The sequence below is a fragment of the Cynoglossus semilaevis genome, chromosome 12, assembly GCF_000523025.1.
Source record: "Cynoglossus semilaevis isolate Cse_v1.0 chromosome 12, Cse_v1.0, whole genome shotgun sequence".
In the NCBI taxonomy this organism is placed as follows: Eukaryota; Metazoa; Chordata; class Actinopteri; order Pleuronectiformes; family Cynoglossidae; genus Cynoglossus; species Cynoglossus semilaevis.
The window spans coordinates 13,276,052-13,300,283 of NC_024318.1; the positions used below are offsets into that span (position 1 = coordinate 13,276,052).

Sequence of the window (24,232 nt, forward strand, 5' to 3'; positions counted from 1 at the left end):
TAACTAATAAATCGAAGATTTAAATTGTAAGTCGCCCTGAATAAAAACATCTGCTAAATGTAATGCAATGTAAAATTGGGTATATGTAAGTGTAACTGTTAGGCATCATCAAAAAAAAAAAATCATCAAAACCCTATGTGCGCCATGATGAGCTGGCACAATCTTACTGTTTCGTGTAGATGAAAATCCTGAGCTAATTCAAAACTTTTCCTCCGTAAGAACGATATCTTTGAGGACAAAAATAAGCTACTGTTACCAATGTGGTATAAAAATGCACCTCAGGAGAACAACATTTGAGCCAGCAGCGAAAGACTGACAACTGAGTGACCAGTGTACTATAGTGGTGAAAGTTGAAGGAAGGTAGACCACATACAGTGTCGGACTACCGTCTCCATACACTCCTATAATTCTGGCAATGGTAGGGAATAAAACAAGAACAAATATCCTGAACAAAATTCAAGAACAAATATCCTGAACACAATTCATCAAGCAGGCCGAATTGAAGACCCAAGCGGGCCGGTTTTGTACCCTGGGCCTTATTTTTGAGACCCCTGTCCTACAGTAATAATAAAACAATGAAATAATAATACTTACACAATAATAATACCAATAATGATACCAATATCACAAACGCAGTCTGAATAAAGTTCCTTGAAGTTCTTAGAGTAAATGTGGCTATTTTCTAATCAGTTGTTGCTTGTCCTGTTATTTTGCTGTATGATACAGTAAAAGAATTAGTTAGATTACGAGTGAAAGTTATTGGCTATAAACCATGGCTTGTAAAACGTGTTGCTTAAGGTTCTTTTTCCAGCTGCGAGCGCTAATGTAGAAAAAAACCCCAACAACAACCACTACCTAACCCGAGGGCATCCAAGAACCATACAAACACCCGCTGATTCTATTTCTGTCCAAATTGACTAAAAAAAATCTCTTAAACTTTGATATAGATGTCTATAGCGTCACTGCTCCTGCAGGGTACCAGCTCCCTGCATCCTCATTGATGGAACAGCTCTGTTCTGCAGTACGCGTAAAAGGGCTGCGAGTCTGAAGTGGGACGGACAAAGAGGGGGGAACTCTGGCCCCGTCCCGTTCTGCACTTTTAATGAGCGCTCCTCCGATCAGTCAGGAGTAAAAGTCCAGGTGGAACAGTTTAGCCTTTCTCCACACGCCTGCTGCCCCGCGCTCCTTTCAGGGAAATAGCGCAGGGAATTACCTTCACTGAATCGCCTGAAGGAATATTTTTTGACTCTCTCAGGTAAGAACACCTTCACTGCTGCACCGAGACGATGGCCACGAGCACAAAACAACAACACGGGTTTACATGTGAACTCTGGTTACCGTGTTCGCTACTGCGTGGCGTGAATTCACAATTTGAACGGTGCGTAAACTGCGCCTGAGTGGCGTCTATAAACGCACTGTTTTAAAGTCAGGTGCATGGACTAGTTTAGCCAACGCAAACCGCAAGTACTCCTCTTCTATTTAATTCATGTTTAATTCATGTTTCATTTTAGCTGAGCCTGTGAGGTCTGACTGAGTGGCCAAAAAACGCAATGAATATTTTGTGTAGGCTATTACCATTTTTAAATTCTTGTCCTTTGCTCTCTTGGAGGTGACTTTCCTGCTTAAATTAATTTGTCAAAATCAATCATACTGTAGCCTATTTTTTATATTAATTTTTTTTTTTGCTTCATTTTTAACAAATCGTTTTACGTGCACGTAAAAACCACATACGTTAAATTCTTCTTCTTTTTCCCTTTCATTTCCTTACATTATTTTTGACGTTTGAGTGTTGGTCTGACACAGCCTAATGAAGTACAGGTGGTCTCTCTACATATACAATATGTCCAGCTGCTGACTACATGTTCTGGCTTGCACTGAAGATGGTGCCAAGAATTAAAGTAATCCAGTCTGCTCTGTGCATAAATAGGCATCAGAAATGACCTTGCAGAGACATGTTGGCTTTCCTGTGTCTGATCTGTTTGCTGGTTCTTCACTTGGCACGTCTGACTTGCTAACAGTGCTTTTCTGACACTTCCTGGCATCAGGTACATGTGTTTTTATCCCTACCGCCCCCCTTCAGGCAGACTATGACATAGATTGGTGGTGAAATCAAGTAAGTAGTTTGGATTCACCACTACCAACCAAGTAGTTTGATACTACTATGAATAAGGCCATTCTGGCCCAGTCCTCTGCAGTGCACTGCTTTGCCCCAGTGCATTTTCACAGGCAACCCTGGGCAAGGAATGTGGCTGCTGCTGAAATGAAGAAAAGCTGAAATACAGTCCTTGTCCTCTGCTTGGAAGTGCATGTCACTTTAAGTCTACTACACTGAATCAAAAGTCAACTTTGATGAAAAAGAGATTAATGTGTTTTCCCAAAGACCAGGGGCAAATTTTTACAGTTGGAATATGTGGAAATTTATAATTACTGCTAGTAAATACAGATCTGGTGGTGGTGGGGGGTGAATCTGTCTGAAAACAATGATAATGTTTTAATTAAAGCTCATCAGGTTATTCAGTCAAAGCATTTTTCCATAAAGAAATCGCTGACGCCTTCTCTTTAACAGACTGCAGATTGCCCTCTAGGTGGGAAAAATAGCTTTGTGCCAGATTCACCTGAATCACAGTCTAACCACAACAGTGTTTCCACAACTGGCTACCATGGCACTGAGTACCTAGGGATCTGTCTGGCTGTAAACCTCTAAATAAGTTAGGAGCTTTATCACTCCATTGAAAACATAAACCAAACCATGATAAGCTGTGTTCTGTAGCAGAAAGTGTTTTATTGATTTTTGGGGGTGATACAAAAACACACCAGTGCTTTGAAAAAACACCTTGACAATAACACAGCCATAACAGGTGTGCGTGGTCCACCTGTGCTTTGTGGGTCTACTGTATGCTGGTCTTTCAATAGATAGAGAAAACCACTCTACATCCTGTTTGCATTATAGCCCACCTCCTCTCCCACCACGCCCCTGCCAGGTGTAATTTTACTACAGTGTTATCAGACTTTTGCTATGCTTGCATAAATATGTTGTAATTATTCTGCAGAAGCTAAAAATGTTAATTTCCCTGCATTTCTTCACGCAACGCGGCCTCATCTGTCCAGGGCTCCCCACACAGTCCTCATGGTGAGAAAGTTGTCCTGAGCCGAGCTACTATTTATTCCTAAAACGATATGATTGAGCCACCAGGTCCCTGAAGCACTTAGGGCTTGGAGTTGTGCACCGTGAAATCACTTTGTTCACTCTTTGTACACATTTTCATAGTTTACTGTCAGCACGCAGACAATTAGTGTGATTTGTGCCTCCACCCTGTTCAAATTAGAAGCTTGAAATAGTCACAATGAAAACACTAAACTGCTGTCACCACAGGAGGAAAAGCTGAGACAGTGCTATTGTACAGCCAAGGTCTAACACAGGTGAACGCACAAGACGCAAACCTAACGCATTACGTGACCCGCCCTGTTGGTGATTTATGTTGGCGGGGAGTCTAAAAGCTCTCACACACGCAGGGGTTTTCTGGTTAGTTATGCGAGAATGTGATAAGTCCAGCCCTGGCTGGTTTTCTATGTTTCACTCCAGTTCTGCGTGTGGAAGATAGATGGCGGGTGTCCACTCCGGATGTTTTATATACTTTGGAAAAAGTAGTGTTTGTCAGAGGATATCATTTGGCCAACATTTCATGTCTTGGTGCCTCATTCTGACAACACAATTGAAGAGGTCTTGAGGGTAATCTCTTTTTGCAGGTTTTAATTTTTCCTACCATGTCTGTCGTTAAATGATTCATAGTTGCCTCTGTACACATTCAAACAGCGAGGTTCCTACAAGAGATATTCTGCGCAGGTGAATGCAGAGCTTGTTGTTTGCTTTATTCAGCGAAGCACGTTGACTTGCCTCACCTCCGCTGCACGTCTGTCTCCTGTAATGTAGATGTGCAAATCTGTCCCGGCTTGTTCGCAACCTCAGACATTTTTTTTCTTCTTCAACCAAGCAAGAACGAATATTAGCTCTTACTGTGCAGCAGCGATACACTTGGCTGTCAAAGCACAACACGTTGGAAAAAAATCACGTCAGTGCTCATGAATGTCAGATAAATCCGGGGAACTGAATTCGGGGTAATGATCGGGTACTGCAACCGACTTTATTTATTTTCGTAACTGTGTATTCTACGTTTATGTAGGGCATAAATAAAGTTACCCAAGAACAGCAGGGACTGTCTTTGTTCAAAGCTGTGGCATACTGTAATTACAGTAAACCTATGATAGAGTGAGGATCAATGTCATCATGTGACATGGGCCACCAGATAGGACAATGTTAAAATACCCATGGGGCAACTGCACTTGTTTACAGTCAGGGCTATATTTTCTTTTAACATGATTTATTGAACACTTCTGCCTCTGTAAAAACATTGTCACGCGCCTCTAGGTCATCAACAACAACAAACAATAACCTTCCACAACAGAGGGTAGCATCCATCATTAAAATTAGTATTCAAAAAGGTCCTAAAAGGACATTTGAACATTTTAGGAATTATATAATAATAACAATAAGAAATCATGACATTAACTATAAAGCCTGATGTTCTGTTGGAGACAACACAATATACATAATTAGCTTAGAGCTAATGACGGCTACAAACCTTTAATAGGTTTATGACGCATAATAAATATAACTTACTGCGGGCATGTTTACAACTGTGTTGTTTTCTGACACGTTTTCATTGTTAGTATATTGTCTGGACCCTATGTTGCACCACAATATTAGACACATCTTTTAAAGAATGTGTTGGAAGAGCAAGTTGAATCACCATCTCCTCTGCTGGGCAGTCGTCAGACTCACCATCAGCATCGGTTCAAGTTCCAGTTAGTGGTGATTCTGGTACCGGATTACAATTACAATTTGTGGCAGTAGGTTTTATAATACACTTTAACTTCTGCAGCGTGGTCTTTATCATTTTGGTCACATTCTTTATGGAAGTTGTAAAATTTTAACTGTTTTTGTGTCTTTAAAGAAGTGTCTTTGGTTAAGTTGTTCACTTCTCGGTGGTGCAGCAGCTACTTCAGACGTCCTGAGTGTAGCTGTCACTTCCTGTTGCCATAAATGATGTGGATTATATTTTCAGAATAACCACCATTGTTGTCCAGGTATGGTACTGGATCAACAGTCAGCAAATCTAACAAAATCCTGGTTCAGGAGTCCCAGACAAAAGTCATCATGTATCAGCAAACCCACAGATTGCTCCATGACGCACACTTTCTTTTGATTATATTGACTAAAAAGATGAAAGAAATTCCTTGTAAAGACTTTTATAGGTATATTTGCCTTTGTTAATGTAAACTGAACCAGTTGGAAATGTGCAACAATATATCATTCCTGGCATTCGTGCATGTTTGCTTCCAGCTGCAGCTGGTTTGAGGAAAACCCTCAGCCTTTTATATTGACTGGACCAAAGCCCAGTGCAGTTCCACCTTGAGGCCTGGATTAACCTACTGGGCTACATCGCTGCAGGGCTGCATTTCAACCAGGTTTAATCCTCTCAAAATGGTGTTTTCAGAAATTCAGTGTTATATTGCTGACACATAATGGATGTGACCCAGAAATGCACATCACATCTGACCCTGATCCAGAGGTTCCTGTATGATCACAGGCTTCCACTTGATCAGATTGAACCTGCTGGTGTGTGGCAGCAGTGACTGGCGTGACACCGCCCGCATGGGAGGCACAGCATTCCACTGTTAACAGGGAGGCCTCAGTCATCAGCTCCATAGAAAGTCACTTCTTTCCACCACCTTTGGTCTACAACAGGGCCCTGGAGTGGCTCATGTAAGATGCCCGTCATCCATGCTGTGTAATGAGAGTTTCTCCGTGTGTCTTAATTGAGAACATGTTGCACCAATTATCACAAGAGTTACCATTAAAACAACAACAGACCTGCCACATCTGGAACTGCAGCTCAGTGACCCGTATGTTTTCACAGGCTCCGAGTTTGGTTAATGTCGTTGCATGAGTCTTATTTTCAAAATAAAATGACAGACCAAGAAGAAATACAGTATGTGTATCAACTGTAAACAGATTGAATTATTAACATGAATTCAGCTTGTTGTGGTTACTAGGGTCAGACAAAAATGACATCTGACACAGATTCTCACAGCCTGCTTATTAATTAATGTTTGTTTGTACTCTGTAATAGAGCTACACTACAGATATGAGTGGGAGAATTTGGAAGAAATCTTTTTTTTTTCTGTCACTAAACCCAGATGTTGACTATTAAGCTTTTGGCAAATACTTTGTCCCTTTGTAATCCTAAAGGAATAATAAATACTGGAGTTATTTATTTGCTGTAAGCTGCAAGTACTTTATTACCATTATTACAATAACCAAAAAAAAGTTTATTTATCGATTATATTGACTACGCCGATGTAATGAATCACTCTATTCCTGGTGACAGTTTTGTCCGCAGGCTGCCTGCTGTTTACTTAAAAACCTCAATGGTGGGAGCTTTTCTGTTTTGTCTCCAGCTGACAGATTCAGAATAGGTGACCTAAAAGCTAACGCATCAGGGAGTAAGCAGGAAGCAGGAAATTATTATCAAAAGATGACAATAGAACTCTGCTTATTCTCTTCTCTCTTTCTTCTCCAAGGTTGGGAGATTGTTCTGAGACATCTGGTTGACCTGCTGAATCAGCGCCACACTCATCATGATCAGAGCATCACTCACTGCCCTTTTCCTCGGTTAGTAACCTGTCTCTTACTCTCTCTGAGGGAGCACACCAGTCTGACTTCACCTTAGGCTGGAACACATCACTTTCACAGTCACTTTTCTGTACAGAGTCGTGCTTCAAAGAAGCCCTGTGTACAGTAAACAGGTTTTTATTATGTTTCTTTGTCTGCTATTATGTGAAATTACCTCCTCCTTTCCCCCGCAGCACTGCTTCTATCCTGTGCTTGCTGGGCCAAGCCCAACGGATCAAAGAACAAGAAACCAAAGCAAGGTAGACTTTAACAACACTCATGTCTGTAATCTGCGTCAGCCCCTGTACCAAAGTCACTACCGTGGTTGTTCTGTTTACACAAAATTCATTCATTCATTCATTAATGCAACAAGCTTATCATATATTTATATATATCTAAAAATAATTCAATACAACTTTGTCTAGTCAGAATGACAGATGGGTTTAAGGTAAAGAATCAGTCCGGGGCCCTGAAATCCTTCATGACTGCAACGGTTCTTAGTAGAACGTCTTATTGCAAGTGATGTGAATTATGGTGAGAGTAAATAGCAGGTAGAAAAGAAGTCAGGTGACCTGTGATAGAGGAAACGCAATAAAAGTAGAAAAGAATATGGGATTTGAAGATGTCAATGAAAAATGGTTAGACAGAAAGAGAGAGTTTGAACCTTTCATTTCAATTTAGAGTTATTGATTATGATTGTGTCTGACTGCTGATTTTATTTGTATTTGCAGTTGTTCCAGAGATAGAGTGCGATGTCAGAGCAGGGAAGGTTAACCTCCCAGAGTTCATAGTCAAATGCCCTGCACACTGTAAAGAAACAAAGCAGCAGGTTTACGGTACAGGAGTGTTCGCTTCTATTTCCAGCATCTGCAACGCAGCCATTCACAGGTAAAGAAGGGGGTGATGATTGTGACACAGAACGTTTGAAATAAATATTAACAGCAAGTGTCCAAAAATGTCTACAGCGGTGTCATCACAAACTCAGGAGGAAAGGTGATCGTGAGGAAGATGGCAGGACAGAATATTTATAAAGGCAGCAACTCCAATGGAGTACGCTCGCTGTCTCTACCAAAGTGGAGGGAGTCATTTGTTGTCTCAGGTATTGATGATTGAATAATTACCTTTTGTCACAGACAAAGCCTTTTTAGATAACAGTTGCTCTGATCTGTTTTAGTGGGGAAGCCTAAAAAAGGAGTAATCTACCCATCGACACTGGACTACGTCCCTTCAAGACCGACCTATGTCAAGACAAGTAAGGAGAGCCTTATCAACATATCTCTGTTGTGACTTGTTGTTGTCTATTACACACACCTATAATTGACAAAGTTCAAAGATGTCCATGTCTAACAAGGAAGATAGACAAAGACTGACTTTGTGATTTCTTATGTCTACATTTTACAGTTACAACCAACAATAACAGCTATTGTTTTTTTTACTGTGGCAAACCCATTTATTCATATGCTTCCACTTTATCCTGTCATCTATAATCATTAATCTACTGGAAACATGCTCGGAGACACTGGACAAACAGAAAATATCACTTGTTCATATGGTGAGACGCCCACATAGAAAAGCCACATGTCCAAAACGGGTTGTGAACTAATGACTAATACTTTTACTGTATTGCAACAGCAGCCTTTGCCTGGGATAAAGTATTTGTACAGACAAAAGTGTCGCTAAATGTGGAAGGTACAGTAGAATATGACCCAGAAATACAAACGTAGACAACAGCTGATATGTGCAGTCTGCTGCAAGAAAAGATGACAGATTGACATTTCTGTCCTTGACATTGGTATGTTAAACTTTTGGGTTTAATGGCAGCTAAAGCCATGTCACCGGGTGAAGAATTTGAAGAATGCTTTGTAACACAGCAGTTATCAGTGACGTTGTGTCTCCCTGCGCGTCTGTCTTTAGTCATGATCGACTTTCTCCCTTGTCTCCATCCAGGTCAGAAGGATGCCAAATCCACACCTATGCCCACGACAGTTGCACCTGAACCAACCACAACAACAACAACTGAACCTCCCACGACTACCACCACCACGACACAGGCCCCTACAACCACCACCACCACCACCACAACTACAGCACCACCCACCACTACAAAAGCTCGAGCTGCTGTGCACAAAGTCAGGGATGCAGGTGAAACACGCTTGTATCTTATTCACACAGTTTTTGTACCTCTAAATCACTGGATCCATACTGTATACTCGTAAGTGTAGGATTGTGTCTTTACTCGGATGCAGGACGCTGTAAATTATCCAGTAAAACCAATTCACGAAAAAGATCCGGTTTTCAGTTGAAGTCAAACTAACGTTAGCAGCTTTCAGCTAGGATCAGCATGAAAATGAGTGATGAAGACAAATGGTTGGGGCTGGTAATTACAAGTGGCAGCTACAAATTTAACAAATTATAGCTGCCCCATGAGTTAGTACCTTGCTGTACAGCTGACTAAGTGATTTAACACTGGAGTACCAGACCTTTCATCAGTGTATAGTTATATAAACGTCATCATACTGTAATCATCGTGAGCCATTTGCCAGATCGGGATAAAATTGCAGTTACCAAGGTCGGATAATGTTGCAGTATCTTAAGGCATGTGTGCAGTAATATTGGCTGTGTGCCAGACAAGCTCCCAACTATTTTTGCCTCCTTCATTTTCTGTAATATTATCTCCCTTTCTTCACATCGGCGCTCCATACTGTCTTTCTTCTATTTAGGCAGCAGTCACCCGTACCTTTCCTCTGTGGCATCCACAAACTCAAGTAAGTAAAGCCAAGCCAACAGAGGTCATCTGTGTTGTGCTTTGTGGGTTTAACTTGAGTGTATCTGTGTGGCAAGTAGCTTAAAGGTATGCTATATATAACAAAGAGAACACTTGATGTCATTTCTACATGCAGAAATAGAATATAAATCTATTTTATGTAGTTTAAAACCATATTAAAGTCAATCTTTCTGGAATGCAGAGGGCTGTGTTATATCACTAGGTATTTAAGTTTATGAAATATTAATGCCCTAATGGTTCCTTAGTGTAACACGCCTTAAAGCAGAGCACAAGTAGTCCTGGGTTTGATTTTCAGAAAAACCACATACCTGGCTTATCTGCGTGTGTGTTGGATCAATAAAAATGAAATTTTATTTAATGATAACTGCAGCTGCCATATATTTCTTGATGTGAAAAATCCAGTCAAAAGTAACTGCCTTTATCCATAAACTTCCAAAACAGTAGAACAATATATTTACAAAGATAACCTACAAGTCAATCCTTTATATACATTATATCCAGTCTTTTGGTTTAGGAAAACATGTCTAGTATTTCAATGTCAATATTTTATAGTCATAATGCTTAAAATTACTTCACTGACCCTATTTTATTCTATACATATTATAGAATGCTTTCCTGCAAAGAAACATATTTTAGTTAGTTCAGATAAAGGTCAGAAGTGGAAAGATTAGCTTTTGTCTTTTTGCATGCCTAAACAAACTATGTATTAACACTGGTATCCAGTTCTGCAATACTATTTATATATTAATTTGCCCACATTGTGTTATTGGTATAGGGATGACACAAAATACTCAAGGAAAGATTCTCGGCCAAGGTATGTCAGCAGTCACACTGATGTACATCTCATGGAAAAGCTTGATAACAATGTTTCCCAACCTTCCCTGAGCCACGGTACATATTTCACAACAGAAAACTCTGCCTGTCCAAAAATCATTCAGTTGCCCACACAATAATATCCTCAAAGGATTTGAAGAAAGTCTCACTCGTTTCTTCAGTCATCTGATGGCAAAGATGACAAACAGTTAGCAGTACGGAAATAACAGATTTCAGACCAATTGAGTGAAATTGGATAATTTTCCACAGATCACTTGATGATCTCTCATGGCACAATAATGTGCCGTGGCACAGTGATTGGGAATCACTGATATACACCACATACAGCTATTCAACTTGCCCTAATCTTGACCTTTCTTCAAAGTATTCAGAGGCGGTGCCTATCCAAACAGATTTCCACAGCGTGCCAGTGCAGGTAAAGCGTTCGTTTTCATTTTAATTCAGCCTTTTTAATAGCCTGAAAGTGTCCCTACATCTGCTCGGTCTGCTTTTCCTTTCTCTCTCCTTCTGTTTGACATACATACACACTTTGCATGACATCTCTGTTCTTGACAAATATATGCACAGCTGCCATACACACCACACAAAGCCAGACCACAATGTTCTGGATATGCCAGTACTTAAAATAAGGCTATTAAATTACTTTTACTTTGTATCACTAAGTATTGAGATTTATTTTGAGGTAGTAGCTGGATCATGGTCACCCTGAGAGCTGGAGTGTTCATATAACTGATAAAAGATGGAAGTTATTAGTTTTCACTTTCTCATTTATCATATAATAAATGTTGAAATCAATTTCTGAACAGCACATGCAGTCTTTTATCTGCTTGTGATTTATCTCATGATGCTTGTTTCTTAAATTCTGGACCCAGGACCACGGAGACCGGAGCCAGGTGCTACAATCAGGAGGCCTATATCTTCTCCAGTCAGCCCAGGTCAGCCTCCACCTTTAATCTCACAATCACACGTAAAAACAAAACCACGGGCACCATAGGTGTGACTGACAAAGGTCAAGGGTAGAAGTTGGATGTGCGGGGGTTCAGGGGTGACGATGATGTCTTTGTTAAGACAAGAATCCAGGAGACATCGACTGCTGTAAGTCTGACCTTTGTGTCCACACCTATAAGCTCCTGTGATCTTAACCCTGGGGTCACCACTAATTCAGTCCATCAAGCATCTCGGCTGACATTCCTTTCACAACGGCCACTGTTTTCTGTCGTCCGACTCATCGTTTTTTATTCATGCTTCTATTTTCCAAGATAAAATGAAGCAGAGTAAAAGCCTGCGAGGATTAGCAGCATGTATGTCTCTGTTTTCCATATCATGCTGCGCAGGGTTTGCCTTCAGCTTCGCTCAAAGCAAAACAGCTGTGCTTGTGGATGAAGCCTCAAATCTAAAGCTCTCTTTTGTCCTCCTCCCTCTCCCCTTTCCCCCGTCTGTTTCTTCCTGCCTGTTTCTCATTGCTACAAACAGTTTACAACAGGGTTCAGCCAGCTCAACCTGAGCGTACTCCAACCATGAGGGAGTCGAACCCCGGTAAGTACCTCCAGATCTAGTGCAGCAGCATTTCAACTGCACATGCACCACACTCCCTGACAGATCTGATCAAACAGAGGAACAGACTATAAAACATTTTTTGTGTGCATTTGTTTCTATGCACTGGTAGGGTTTGGAGCATACCTAGCTACAGATTTGACAGAAATACAGGTAGATGCTCAATTCACAGTGTACCCATCATGAAAAAAAAAAGAGAGCAGCGCTCATGTTGAGTTTCCTCAGAGATGAGTGATGAGGTGGAGCCAGTAGTCTTTATTCATCTGTTGTGGTATCTACAGTCTGCCCTGGACAGCAAAGACCTCTCATCATTCTCTTTAAGATAAACCAACGATGAGAAACATGCTCTGTCACTAGGGTAATAACTATGTTGTGAAAGATAGCATCTGGTCTGGCCCTCCTTGTAAATGTTTGCAGAAAAGGAGGATGAGATAAAAAGCAGCAGGACCACTGTGAATTCTCTGTTATAATCCCAGAGCGATGCTTGATCTGGATCAGAGCTCTGCAGGATCTGTGGCCACTTTCTAGACTGTCTTGCCATTGAAACCAACTGAGGTTTGGCTCCCTGAGGAATGTGCTTCTGTTTTTCTACCCATGGAATGCAAAACCAAGGATTACAAAAATAAGACAGCACTGTGTCCCTTAAAATGATAGTTAACTGTATGATGCATTTCCTAAAGTCCAGAACTGTTTCAATCCAGCGCAAAATTCATCTGCATGATGCCACTGTAGAAATGTCTGACCTGCACAAAGAGCAGCTTCTGGATAATAAAGAAATACTTTATTGATCCCCTCAGAGAAATTCCTCATGTTTCCTCATGTTTGAGGTCAGAGGTCAGGGGTCGGGATCAGCTACACTGCACATCCCGTAAGCCTCTCGTTTACTTTGTCTTTCTAAAGGACATTTTAGCAGAACTGAACTTTGATTTATGAGTTTAAAGGTTTTCTTCCCTGTCACTTTGCCACCCTGCTGTCCCAAACAGATGTTCAATGTTATGGCCCACCCTTCTGGAAATGTTACGATCGGGTTTAGCCTCTCATCTCATTCTGAAATTCACCAACTTTACAAGTTCTGTAAATGTTGTCAAGAATTTAGTCAAGCTAACACAGGACAATATGAAGAAGAGTCAAAGTGTCTGTGAAAGCTGTATTTAGAAAAATGTTCCACCTTTAATCATGCAAGTGAAGGTCAGAGAGTTTTAAGTCAAAATAAAATAAAATAGAAATGATTTTTCTGCATAGAATCCATCTGATTTCAACACAAAGAAGATGTTTCAATAAGGGAATTCCTTCTTTCTGGGGAAGTTTATTTGCTACGTCTAACGGCCTGCCAAGTTTCTTCTAAATGTTCATTAGATTTAGAAAAAGAAAAAAAAAGCTAATCATTTAAATGGTTTGGGATATTGATGTTTGCTTGGATTTCAAAGTTGTTCATTTTTTAAGTTTTAGCGTAATCAAATAAAAATGTAGTGTTCAGGACACCTGTTTCAGATATTAAAATGAGAAACCTTCTGAAATTATAGCCGCCTATGACGCCTTTTTTTTTTCCAAGAGTCCTCTTCAGGTCTGGTGAAATCCTTTAGCTGACGAAACGCAAACATCCCAACTTGTCTACTTCCAAACATTTTAGGATCACTGCCAGGGCCGAAATTGAGAAAGAACACTCGATCCTTTCGAAGCACCTGTTTTATCAGACAAAAGCAGCACTGATGTCTGCTCCAAAGCACTGGGCCTTTGACCAACAGTAGATTAGACTAATCTCTGCATCCCACTATCTACACTGTCCTTGGTTTGACACTAACTCTAGAATAATACTACCACGCTCTACTGGGTGGCTGGCCACGCTGTCCCTGTACGGGCCAGTCAACAGGGGCCCTGTGTACTGGATGCCGCACAATAGGAATGTTAGGGTTTATGCTGTGGGTTTATGGGAACTATATTGAAGGGAGCAGTTAACTGAAATGTGTTGTCATGGCTCAGTTATTTAGTTTTTCTCTCAGCCGCTCAAGTACTGTAGAATCCAATTCATCTCTGGCCATGTTCGAGTCAGAGAAACTGCCTTGTGTTTTTGCCATGTCAATGTAAAACTTTTGAATATATGCGAATAAGTTTTGCTGCCAAGCCAACAGATGGATGGAAAACACCAAAATGAGAAACACATTTATATTTTCTGTGTGACTCAGCCTTGATCTGTCTTTTACGGAATGCAGGCAGAAAGACAGACTTGGCTTAACCTTACCACGCTCAGTCACTGTCTCTGAGTGACAGACTGACTCAAGGCGGAACATCTTGTGCATACCCCACCAGTAGGCCGCCAGCTTTAGTGGAGGTCACAAGAATGGTTCTCCTTGATGCTTGTCCTGAATGCAGCTTCTTAATTCCCCCCCCCTGCATAGCTTTCCCCAGACGGGATTGGGCGGCACCATCCTACCCTCGACCCGACCAGTTCCCTGGTGCTCGACGACAAACAGGTATTTCCAAATTTTGATTAGCTAACTATACAAATACAGGTAAACTCATGACTGGACGATACGAACTAGATAGCAAATATTTCAGCTTATTAGATCAACAGAAATCACTGACCTGGCTTACACCAGTTTTTGGATTCTGGGTTTACTTTTAAATTATATGGCTCATGGAGGCTTCACTCAAATACATATATAAAATAATGCTAAAGTCGACAATAAAATAAAACATAGTGTACCGCTGACCCAAACCTCTAGTACTGTTTTCAGTTTTTAGCATACATTTGTTGGGGAATTGCTGTAAATATAAAATGGCTGCTAAAGAACAACACAAACACAGTAAGTGATATATTACTTCAGTGCCTGCAGTTGGACCTGATGGCTTAAAATACATTAGCTGACAAAATTGTAGATCTGATTGTAAGGTTTGTAATTTCTGACGCTTCCACCTTCTCTGCTGTACATTCAGACATCAGTCATGCAGGTCCTGACACAGGATACTCATGGAGTGAATCAGACACACCCGAGACAAGCGGTAAGTATCTGGCCTGTAGGTATACGCATAAAAGTTGTGTGTGTAGTGCCCCCCTTCACTGGCTAGGGTTACTACATGTTAAATTAATGGAAGTTGCATGTGCATGTTTGTCCAACTGACTCAGATTGTTTGCAGTTTATCTGCTGAAACAACAAAATATAAATGTTGAAGCCTCTCATACAAATCACATGCAGTGTCTCTCATGACACTGTACTCATATGCCACCAACCTACACATGAGACATCACTGTGAGGTGAGGTAGGAGTGGCATGTGAGACACTCGGGTGATCATTTTGCATTAAGGTGAGACACTCGGGTGATCATTTTGCATGAAAACAATGGCTTACCATTGTTTTCACTGGGCTGAGATTGGTTGGGAGGAACAGGCAACCAATCACAACCGTGGAAATGTGTGCTAGTTCTTCTATAGTTAATTGTAGGGACTAATGGGTTTCATACCGTCCTCCCCTAGCTCGGGATCAGAGACCTGGTATGTCAGAGTATGAGCGCTGGTATTATAACTTTGGACCACACCGTAAGTGTCTTTCTTTTCTATCTACTGGAAACTAACAAGTCTTTGGGGTTTTATGAATTATTGTCTTGTGACTTCCAAATCCATTTGCTAAAAAATACACACTATGCCTAAAATGTAATTTACATTGTCTAATGCATATTCATTTGTTAATGGCCACTGCCATATTCTTAAATAAATATATATTAAATAATACTGTAAGGCGGAGTTTTCGGGACACAATCCTCCTGATTCTAAACCAAGTAAGTTTTGGTCTTAGTGACAATTTTTCAACTCATTCAGAAAACAAGTACGTACGTTTACATAGATAATACTGCAGCTACACACTGATGAGAGACAATAGGTTATGAAAAAAAAACATACTCTGAGATTATAGACCGTAGTACCTAATGACACTGTTAGGACTTAACTGAAAAGGACATGGTTTGGCAGAGGCAGTGGCTGAGACTTTCCGCTAAGTCTGTTAACATTTTGTTTCAAATATCACGTATCAGAGTCTGTCATTACCGTCTCACAATGTCTTTACTTTTAGCCCCGAGATCCGCTGACTCAGACACCAACCGTAAGATACCATTGGAAACAGGCCACACTCGAGGTGAGCAGTGGTTTACACAGACCACGCTGAAGGCATAAGCTTGGACATGTTATACAGTAATGGTAGTAAACAAGTAGTGGAGCTTGTTAAGATTGTTGCCTTGCAATATAAATCTGCTGACACTGTGTTTGTATGATCACATCTGTGCAGTGGAGGCAGTGGATGCCTGGAAAGCAGATGGAAACTTTTATGAATCAGGTAACATTTCTTTCCCTGCAACATGCTCCCTTGTCCTGGCTCTCATCACCGTGGCTTTGCCAGTTACTCCTCTTTTTCTGAAGCACAAACCAAAGCACGACTCTCCAGGGAAAGATTCTGGGTTTCAGCTCGGCCTGTAATTGAAGTCAGACCCAACTGGGATGGTTGCTTGAGGATAAATCTGATCTTCTTTTGGGACATGTCTTTGCCACAACAAATGTGGGCTCACATTTGAAATCCCTGCAGAGGTTGGCCACAGATGTCAAAGTGTATTTCCATTTAACCAGAAAAACGTTGAGGTTGTTTTTGCCCGTTTTTACTGCTTTTACGCCACAAAAGATAAGAAAACTGGATTGAGAAGTCCGAGACAGTCGGGTTTCATTTAGAAAATTATAGCGCAGACATTACTTCATAAATGGATTATAAAACCTAGATGGCAAACGTTGCAGCTTTTACAGCCTACATAAATTTGAAATATGGCTAACACCAGATTGGTATTTGGATTCTGGGTTTACTTTTGTGTAATACAGGTTCTAGAGACAACACTGTAGCACTGCTGCCATAAAGCACCATGGAAGCAAGGAATAAAAGCATGAGACAAACTGATGTTTACAATATAATATAATAAAAAAGATGTGTTCTGCGTGTTCAATCAATAGCAAAAAACTCTTTTTGTATTGCAAATAGATATATTAGATTGCTTTTCTGTTATTACTTGCTAAATATTAGCCCATAAATACCTTTCTGAAACAATCAAGAGTTTAATTATTATTATTAATAATTATTGTGTTTGTTCAATTTGATGTAGGTTTTAACACGAGGGAGCAAGATCCTGCACCGAGAGCACCTGAGCCTTTGTCGCAGGGAGACCAAAGTATGTACCATGTTATCAAAGTAGTATGTCTAAGAGTATTGTATTACTGCACGTCTTCATGATTTATTGCTACGATGACTTACCTAAGCTAATGTGTTGCTGCACAACTCTACACATGTGGTCAGTAAATCTAATCCCTACCATGTCAACTGTTTCATCATTGGAGCAAAGTCAAAACAGAACATTGTCATATATAGTCATATCAAGTCATAACAAATGTTCGAGCCGGCGCATGACTGCAAGAGCTGTCAAACTTGAAACACCTCCTGTTTCTGCAGACTGTAAGGTGGACCTAGCTTTTTTGATGGACGGCAGCTGGAGCATCGGGAAGCGGCGTTTTAAGATCCAGAAGGATTTCCTGGCTGATGTGGCTCAGACCATCAATGTGGGTGTGAATGGACCCATGATGGGCATCATCCAATATGGGTACTGTCACTTCTCTAATCCTATTTTCATTGGTCAATGGCCACCTCTGTTTTTTTTAGGCTTTGACTTACTATACTTCTGGAATTATTTTAAAATTATATTACAGTTCAAAGATGCAGTTATACAATCTTTATCAGTGCATCCAGAGATTAAATTTCCTTTGAGAATAGTCTATTGTGTGGTAACAAAGTAAAAGTAAACAAAGGTCTGAAGACCATAGGTACAATATTAAATTAAATTTTGGATACATAAATTAATTCACCACATAAAACCTCAAACTTTCTGTAAATGCAATGCATTTTACAGTCAGTCAATAGTCATTTTAGAATTAGTGTACTTTGTACATGTAGTCATCAAGGCATTTACAGACACCTTGAAAATTAAAGAAAAATATTTAAGACAAAATAAATAGTTCAAATATGAATAAAAACAGCTTTAAATGGCTTCTTTTATGAAAGGAAATAGTGGGACCAAGCACAGGTTCTGTGAACTGTCACTGGTCATTTTGTTTATGAGGAGGGGAATGAAATGAGTAAATTATGCTTAATTACATAATTATGCAAAATTACACAAAAATGTATTGTGTTAAAAAACCTGTCATAAAGCAACAAATCCGCGTTTGAAACGTTTGGTCAGAATTACTGTCAGTATGTCAGAAGGAGGCCAGAAGAATAAAACCTAAATATGTGTTTGGAAACTAATGTTCGGAGCCAGGAGTTCAAAAAAATCACAGGGACGGCTCTGTAAAGGTTTGGGGCTGCAGCTCATACCAGTGGTTGTAGAGACTTGGTGAAAATATGATGGAATTTTGAATGTAAAAGAAAATAAAGCTACATCTACATGCATGATATAAATCATAAAGAAGTATTTAGTAGGAAAACTAAATGATGACATCATCACTGTTTAATTAACGAAGCCTCAACGTAACTTTCATTATTTGATTTAATTATGATTCACAGTAATTTTTAGAAATATATTCCTTGATATCACAATGAATAAGGCAAAATAGTATGGCTATGCTGGAAATAAATATACTTCTTAGGATTTTTTTTTGCACTAAATGTAAACAGATTTCACAGAATCTCCGAAAAAATATGTTCACCACCGAATGTTACTGTTTTTAAAATATAGTAGAAAGGCCTTGTGGCTGAACATTATGTGTTCTTGTCTAAAGGGATGAAGCTGTGACGGAGATCAGCCTGAAGACCTACTCCAACTCCAGAGAGGTGAAGTCGGCCATAGAAAAGATTGTGCAGAAGGGAGGCCTGTCAAATGTGGGTGAGTGAGTGAGGGAGGCAGTGAGTTATGGAGTGAGTGACCCACTACTAGCTGCCAGCTACAGTAAATGCCCAACGATACAAGTGTGAAGTGAAAGGAATGCACTTGTTGCATGGTTTACAACCAGGGCACATATTCACATGCAAGGATAGAATTAAGTCTAAAATGGCTACAAAACACTGTGGGCTAAATTACAGCTCTGTTTTATTTTCTCTGTTTATCCTTTTCCCCCGGCCAAAAGATTTTGGCTTCAACATCCCAGGGGGTCAGTTTTCAGAGACCAAGAGCCGTTATTCTACCAGAGTTGGTGTGTTGGTGCAGTACACTGTAACTCTGCCACTACATGTGTGTCTTTATGACTTGCTAATTTTTGTATCATGTTACAAACCGTACAGTAAAAGTGTTATTGTGTCAGAGGTTGGCACTCTGTATACTAAAAGCCACCCATCTTTTGCTTACTTAGTAAGTCTAGTAAGTTTGCTCATTTCTATGAAGAAATGCCACAAACATAAAACAAACAAGTACAGTAAACAGGCAAACTGACTTCTGTCCAATGATGAGCACATTTAGAGTTGTATGCATGCACACAATTTTCTTAGCACGTTGCCAGTAACAAGTTAGAATAATAACAACTACCAAATTGTATTCATAAGTTAAAAGGAATAAAAGAGAATATGAATAATTTCCTCCAAATTATCATCTTTGAGGTGATTATTTATCATTGTTTAAATAACACAAACCTTGTTGCAACTTTTTTGTATCATGAGCTTCCAGTTTATTTCATACCCCAAACCTTCTTTAAGCAAACCAACTGTATGCCCTTGCCCAGTCTTGTGGAATGGCTCATGCAAACCATCGGCAATGTATGACATTAAATTCAAGATACGTTCTGTTTATTCACGATGTAACTCAGACACTCTTCAAAAAATTCAATAACGCACCCTATTTATTAAACAGTGATTGTAATAACAGCAAATATTTATCTGGTTGGGACATAATCTAGTGATTTTCTGCCCTGGGTATGTAGCCTATGTTTTGAGCACCCTGAACACTTCTAAATAACCACAACAGATATTTCTAATATTATCTTTCTGTTTTTATACAATGTATTCATTTCTACTCACGTTGTCCTGTTGTTAAACCGTTTCTCTGCTGCCCTCTGGTGTCCGTTCAGGAAAGGCCCTGTCCTACATCAACAAGCAGTACTTCAGTGATGCCAATGGAAACCGAGGAGGAGCTCCTAACGTGGCTGTGGTTCTCGTGGACGGCTGGCCCACAGACAAGGTGGAGGAAGCATCTCGACTCGCTCGAGAATCTGGCATTAACATCTTCTTTGTCACCATTGAGGGCCCTGATGAGAGTGAGAAACACAACCTGGTTGAGACCAACTTTGTTGACAAGGTAAAGAAATGTCATTGAGGAGAATCAGTGCTTTCTGAAAACATTCCAGTTATAAACACAGTTTGATCTCTACCCTACAGGCTGTGTGTCGCACAAATGGCTACTACTCACTCCCAGTGACCAGCTGGTTTTCTCTGAGGAAAGCTGTGCAGCCCCTTGTGAAAAGAATGTGTGACACAGATCGCCTGGTGTGCAGCAAAACCTGCCTGAACGCCAATGACATCGCCTTTGTCATTGACGGCTCCAGCAGTGTGGGGACCGGTAACTTCCGCACCGTGCTGCACTTTGTTGCCAATGTCACGCGTGAGTTTGAGATCTCTGACACAGACACACGTGTCGGTGCTGTGCAGTACACCTATGAGCAGAGGCTGGAGTTTGCCTTTGGACAGTACAACGACAAGTCTGAGCTACTCAATGCCATCAAACGCATCAACTACTGGAGTGGGGGCACCAGCACTGGTGCTGCCATCACCTACGCTGCAGAGCAGCTCTTCAGCAAATCCAAACCCAATAAACGCAAGATCATGATTGTCATCACGGATGGTCGCTCCTATGACGATGTCAGAGCTCCTTCACTGGCTGTCCACCAACAAGGTGAGAGGTCAAATGAGAAGACATGATCACATTACACAGGTATACTGTGCTTACAGGTCAGAAAGGTCAGAAACTAGCAACAAAAACTAACAAAACATCCTGTAAATTATTAAGTTAATTATTATGTTCAAATCATACTGCATTATTTTTATTTCTTAATTTGTTTTCCTACAAAGGTCAAACATTAAAATTGTTGTAAGGTCACAGTGGAAGCTTAAATGTAGACTCAATGACAAATGTTTACACAGGTGTGCTTAAAAGATTAGAAGATAGCAGTCATTGACCAAAAATGTATAAATGTTACCAAAAATTCATCTAGGTTTTATCCAACTGATAATGAAAATAAGTCTTGGAATAAATACTAAAACGCTGCCAATACCAATTGTTACATTTTAAGCTGCAGCTCTTAATTTTTACTGTAATTAATTATTCAACTCGGTTTTAAACCTGATTCTTCATAAACAAATTTGCTTTTTTTATATTTTAGCACCTGGGAAAAAATCAAGAAATAACACCAACAAAACTATGATAACAATAGCGAACACACCACTTAAATAATTTAAATGCAAAACATGAACAAAACGATTGTATCTCCTGATATCTTAACTTCTACTAAAACTGTGTGACGTCATCACTGACAACTACTATCGCAGTGTTTAGTGTTTAATGAGAAAAGAATCGCATGTTCGGTCTGTTCGTGAAGCTGACAGTCACAGAAAAAAAGGACAAAATATAACGTAACACTTTACTTTTCCTTTATCTAAACGTAGTGACTCGACTAGCGTACGTTCTCTATGTTCTACTGTTTAGTTAACAATTGCAATGACATGTATACATTACCATTTGTCGGCTCCGTTCTGTGGACTCTGCAACCGACCGGGTACCAAACGGTCCAACAGAGAAACGTTGTTTTAAAAACAACTTTTATTTTAAATTACATACTGGGCAGGCTTTCTTCAACCTCAGATGTTCCCACACTTTTGACACTTTCTGTTTCTTCTCAATAGGGAGAGTTTTCTAGTTTAGGATGTTCAGGTTCATGCGCCAGTTGTGAAATTGTACGTCGGTAAAAAGCGTCCGTGTGAAACACAAGCGACGCTGCTTTAGGACCATAATAAAACTAACTTTATAAAACTACCAGCACGGTAGTTTTTTATTTCCAAGCACCACCAGTAAGACCACTCTAATAAGATAATTTATATATTCGTCAACCAAAGCCACATTGTTGATGCATAACAGCTGACACAACAATAGACCACTGTTATTAAGTAATACATGTTATTTTCTTCACATTGCACACCATATAAACTTAACTGGAAAGGAAGTTAATTATTGGAGACAGTTACTCAGTTTAACAGCTTTGAGTCTCAATCAATAAAACACAGGCAACAGCTGTGAAACCTGGTGTTTACTGTATGTGAGTCCACAGTGAGGTGTTGAGTTAAGTGTTTGCTGTAGCATACTCATGTGAGGCCTGTGTGATCTGTCTGTAACCGTGATGGCTGTCCCTCCCTGTGACTGTGATCCAGGTGTGATCGCCTACTCCATCGGCATCGCCTGGGCAGCCCAGGACGAGCTGGACTACATCGCTACAGACCCTGACAAGGAGCACTCCTTCTTTGTGGATGAGTTCGACAGTCTCTACAAGTACGTGCCCAAGATCATCCATAACATCTGCCAGGAGTTCAATTCACAGCCCAGAAATTGAGGACAGACGCTGGAGGGGGAGGTGCAAAGAGGAACATCTTGATGGTGGGCTGTCTCAACAAGGCGCTGATAGTAAATTTACTCACTCAGTTTCCCAGATGGTGGTGCAAATTTGGCTACAGCTCTTCGTATTTGAACAGGAAAGTGTTTTTTTTAGGTTTGAGTGGAACCTTCAATCTTTAAGTCAATCAACATTCTACCCCACCTACACTTTAGGATGCTAATGATCAATATTTTGCACACTCACTATAATTCTGATGCCATAGTGTCATTTTGACCTTAAAATTTAAACATTTGTTGTTACCACTTCAGTCACCATTATAAAGGGTTTATATTTCTTTCTTTTTGTTTTCTAATAAGCCCAGATCACTAGTATTGTACATGGGTTTTGCCCATACGTAATATAAACTCCGGCATTCTTCTGCAGAAAATCTGGACCTGTGTTCTAATCATAACAAAAAGCTGTCAGTGTTTACAGACTGCACACAGGGATGGTTGGTAATTGATTTGTAAGTTAAGTTTTGTAAGTAACAAAAAGAAAGGACTTAGATGTAAAGCAAAAATTATTTATCCTGAAAGAGAAGCCTGTTTGACCAATTCATAGACCCTCAATAAAGGTTCTCTTATGAAAATGTGTTGCCAGCCAGATTAACAGTCAGAAACCTGACCTACACGGGACCATGGTGCTTGCAGACAAATGTAGACGTAAAGCATGCCTAGCACTTCTTCTCTTGGCTTCACATACTTCGTACACTTAATATGTTGCTTTTTATACAATTCTCTGTGAAGAGGATATACTGTCTTATAAATGGTGCATTTTGATCCTTCTAATAGGAGCGATTTGTTAGTGGGGACATTGTTAAAGTTCCTCTGAATGAGAAAGTGGCTGATTTAATAAAAAGAATAAAAGTGGTGGTTGAAAAACATGGCTCTCGGGCAACAGGTGAATCTGACGAGCCAACAATAAGGAACAAGGAAGTGAACTTTGGTTGATGATCGAGGAAAGGGGAGCTAGTATATCTTCATGCAGAGCAATTGCAGATTTTCCAATTGCTTGTGTGTATTTTTTTCCTAACATTGCAGCCATTATTGTTTTTTAAGGAGTATTTATGATATTTTTCTCTCATGACCTGTTTGTAAATATACATATTAAAAGCTCTTTGCTAATATTGTTCAGATTTTGATCAATGTTTTATCATTTTTTCTGCAATTTTTAATAAAAGATGAAAGAAAATGAAGTGAGATAAAATGGTTGTTTCAGTTTTGTTTCGTACTAGTGCTGATCCTCATGGATTAAGTAACATCCTTGGAAAAGAATTGCACAGCATGGAGAGGGTAAAAAGGCGGAGAGTTGGGATCTTAGACAAAAATCACTGAAGATGTCAGAAAAATGTGTCAGGTCTACTCAGACCACTAGTCCGGTTTATGACATCACACTGACCATCATTCAGCGTATTTTGAGGAAGGAATCAACCACTGCCAACACACATACATATGTACAGTATTTACATATTTGTATATACATACAAATATATGCCCATAATATATTCCAATGAATTCATTGACCATTGTACTGAGTTAAGTCTTCAACTGATAGCCCTTAAAGTAAAACCAAAACAAAGGTACAGTATGTACATGCATTAACACAGCATCTCTGTGTACATCGTAGACACATCAGTTCTCTGTGAAACACAGCATTTGTGATCTGCCAAACAGCAACA

At 39.9% G+C, this 24,232-nt stretch overlaps 1 protein-coding gene across 2 annotated transcripts; it reads left to right on the forward strand.

Annotated features, from left to right (window-relative positions):
• The first annotated feature begins 1,023 nt into the window (after positions 1-1,023).
• On the forward strand, positions 1,024-23,695 carry vit (vitrin). 2 transcript variants are annotated; one of them, XM_008322362.3, is made up of 23 exons: positions 1,025-1,255; positions 6,643-6,733; positions 6,928-6,993; positions 7,465-7,621; positions 7,699-7,832; positions 7,908-7,985; positions 8,681-8,875; positions 9,454-9,498; positions 10,294-10,332; positions 10,717-10,767; positions 11,225-11,287; positions 11,826-11,888; positions 14,303-14,377; positions 14,841-14,906; positions 15,379-15,441; positions 15,971-16,033; positions 16,184-16,231; positions 17,040-17,105; positions 17,384-17,531; positions 18,706-18,809; positions 19,984-20,210; positions 20,291-20,804; positions 22,334-23,695. In XM_008322362.3, exons 2-23 carry the CDS (start codon positions 6,700-6,702, stop codon positions 22,510-22,512), a joined length of 2,478 nt encoding a protein of 825 aa, XP_008320584.1. In that variant the 5' UTR covers positions 1,025-1,255; positions 6,643-6,699; the 3' UTR covers positions 22,513-23,695. The 2 variants fall into 2 exon arrangements, with proteins under 2 accessions (XP_024916836.1, XP_008320584.1); XM_025061068.1 differs by lacking the exon at positions 16,184-16,231 and having other exon boundaries at positions 1,024-1,255; positions 22,334-22,512.
• Positions 23,696-24,232: the final 537 nt, after the last annotated feature.

Coding starts and splice junctions, on each gene's coding strand:
- vit (XM_008322362.3), top strand. CDS start 6,700: ATGATCAGAGCATCACTCACTGCCCTTTTCCTCG. Junction 14,378..14,840: donor TGGTGCTCGACGACAAACAG/GTATTTCCAAAT, acceptor CTGTACATTCAG/ACATCAGTCATGCAGGTCCT. Junction 16,232..17,039: donor TGGAAACTTTTATGAATCAG/GTAACATTTCTT, acceptor AATTTGATGTAG/GTTTTAACACGAGGGAGCAA.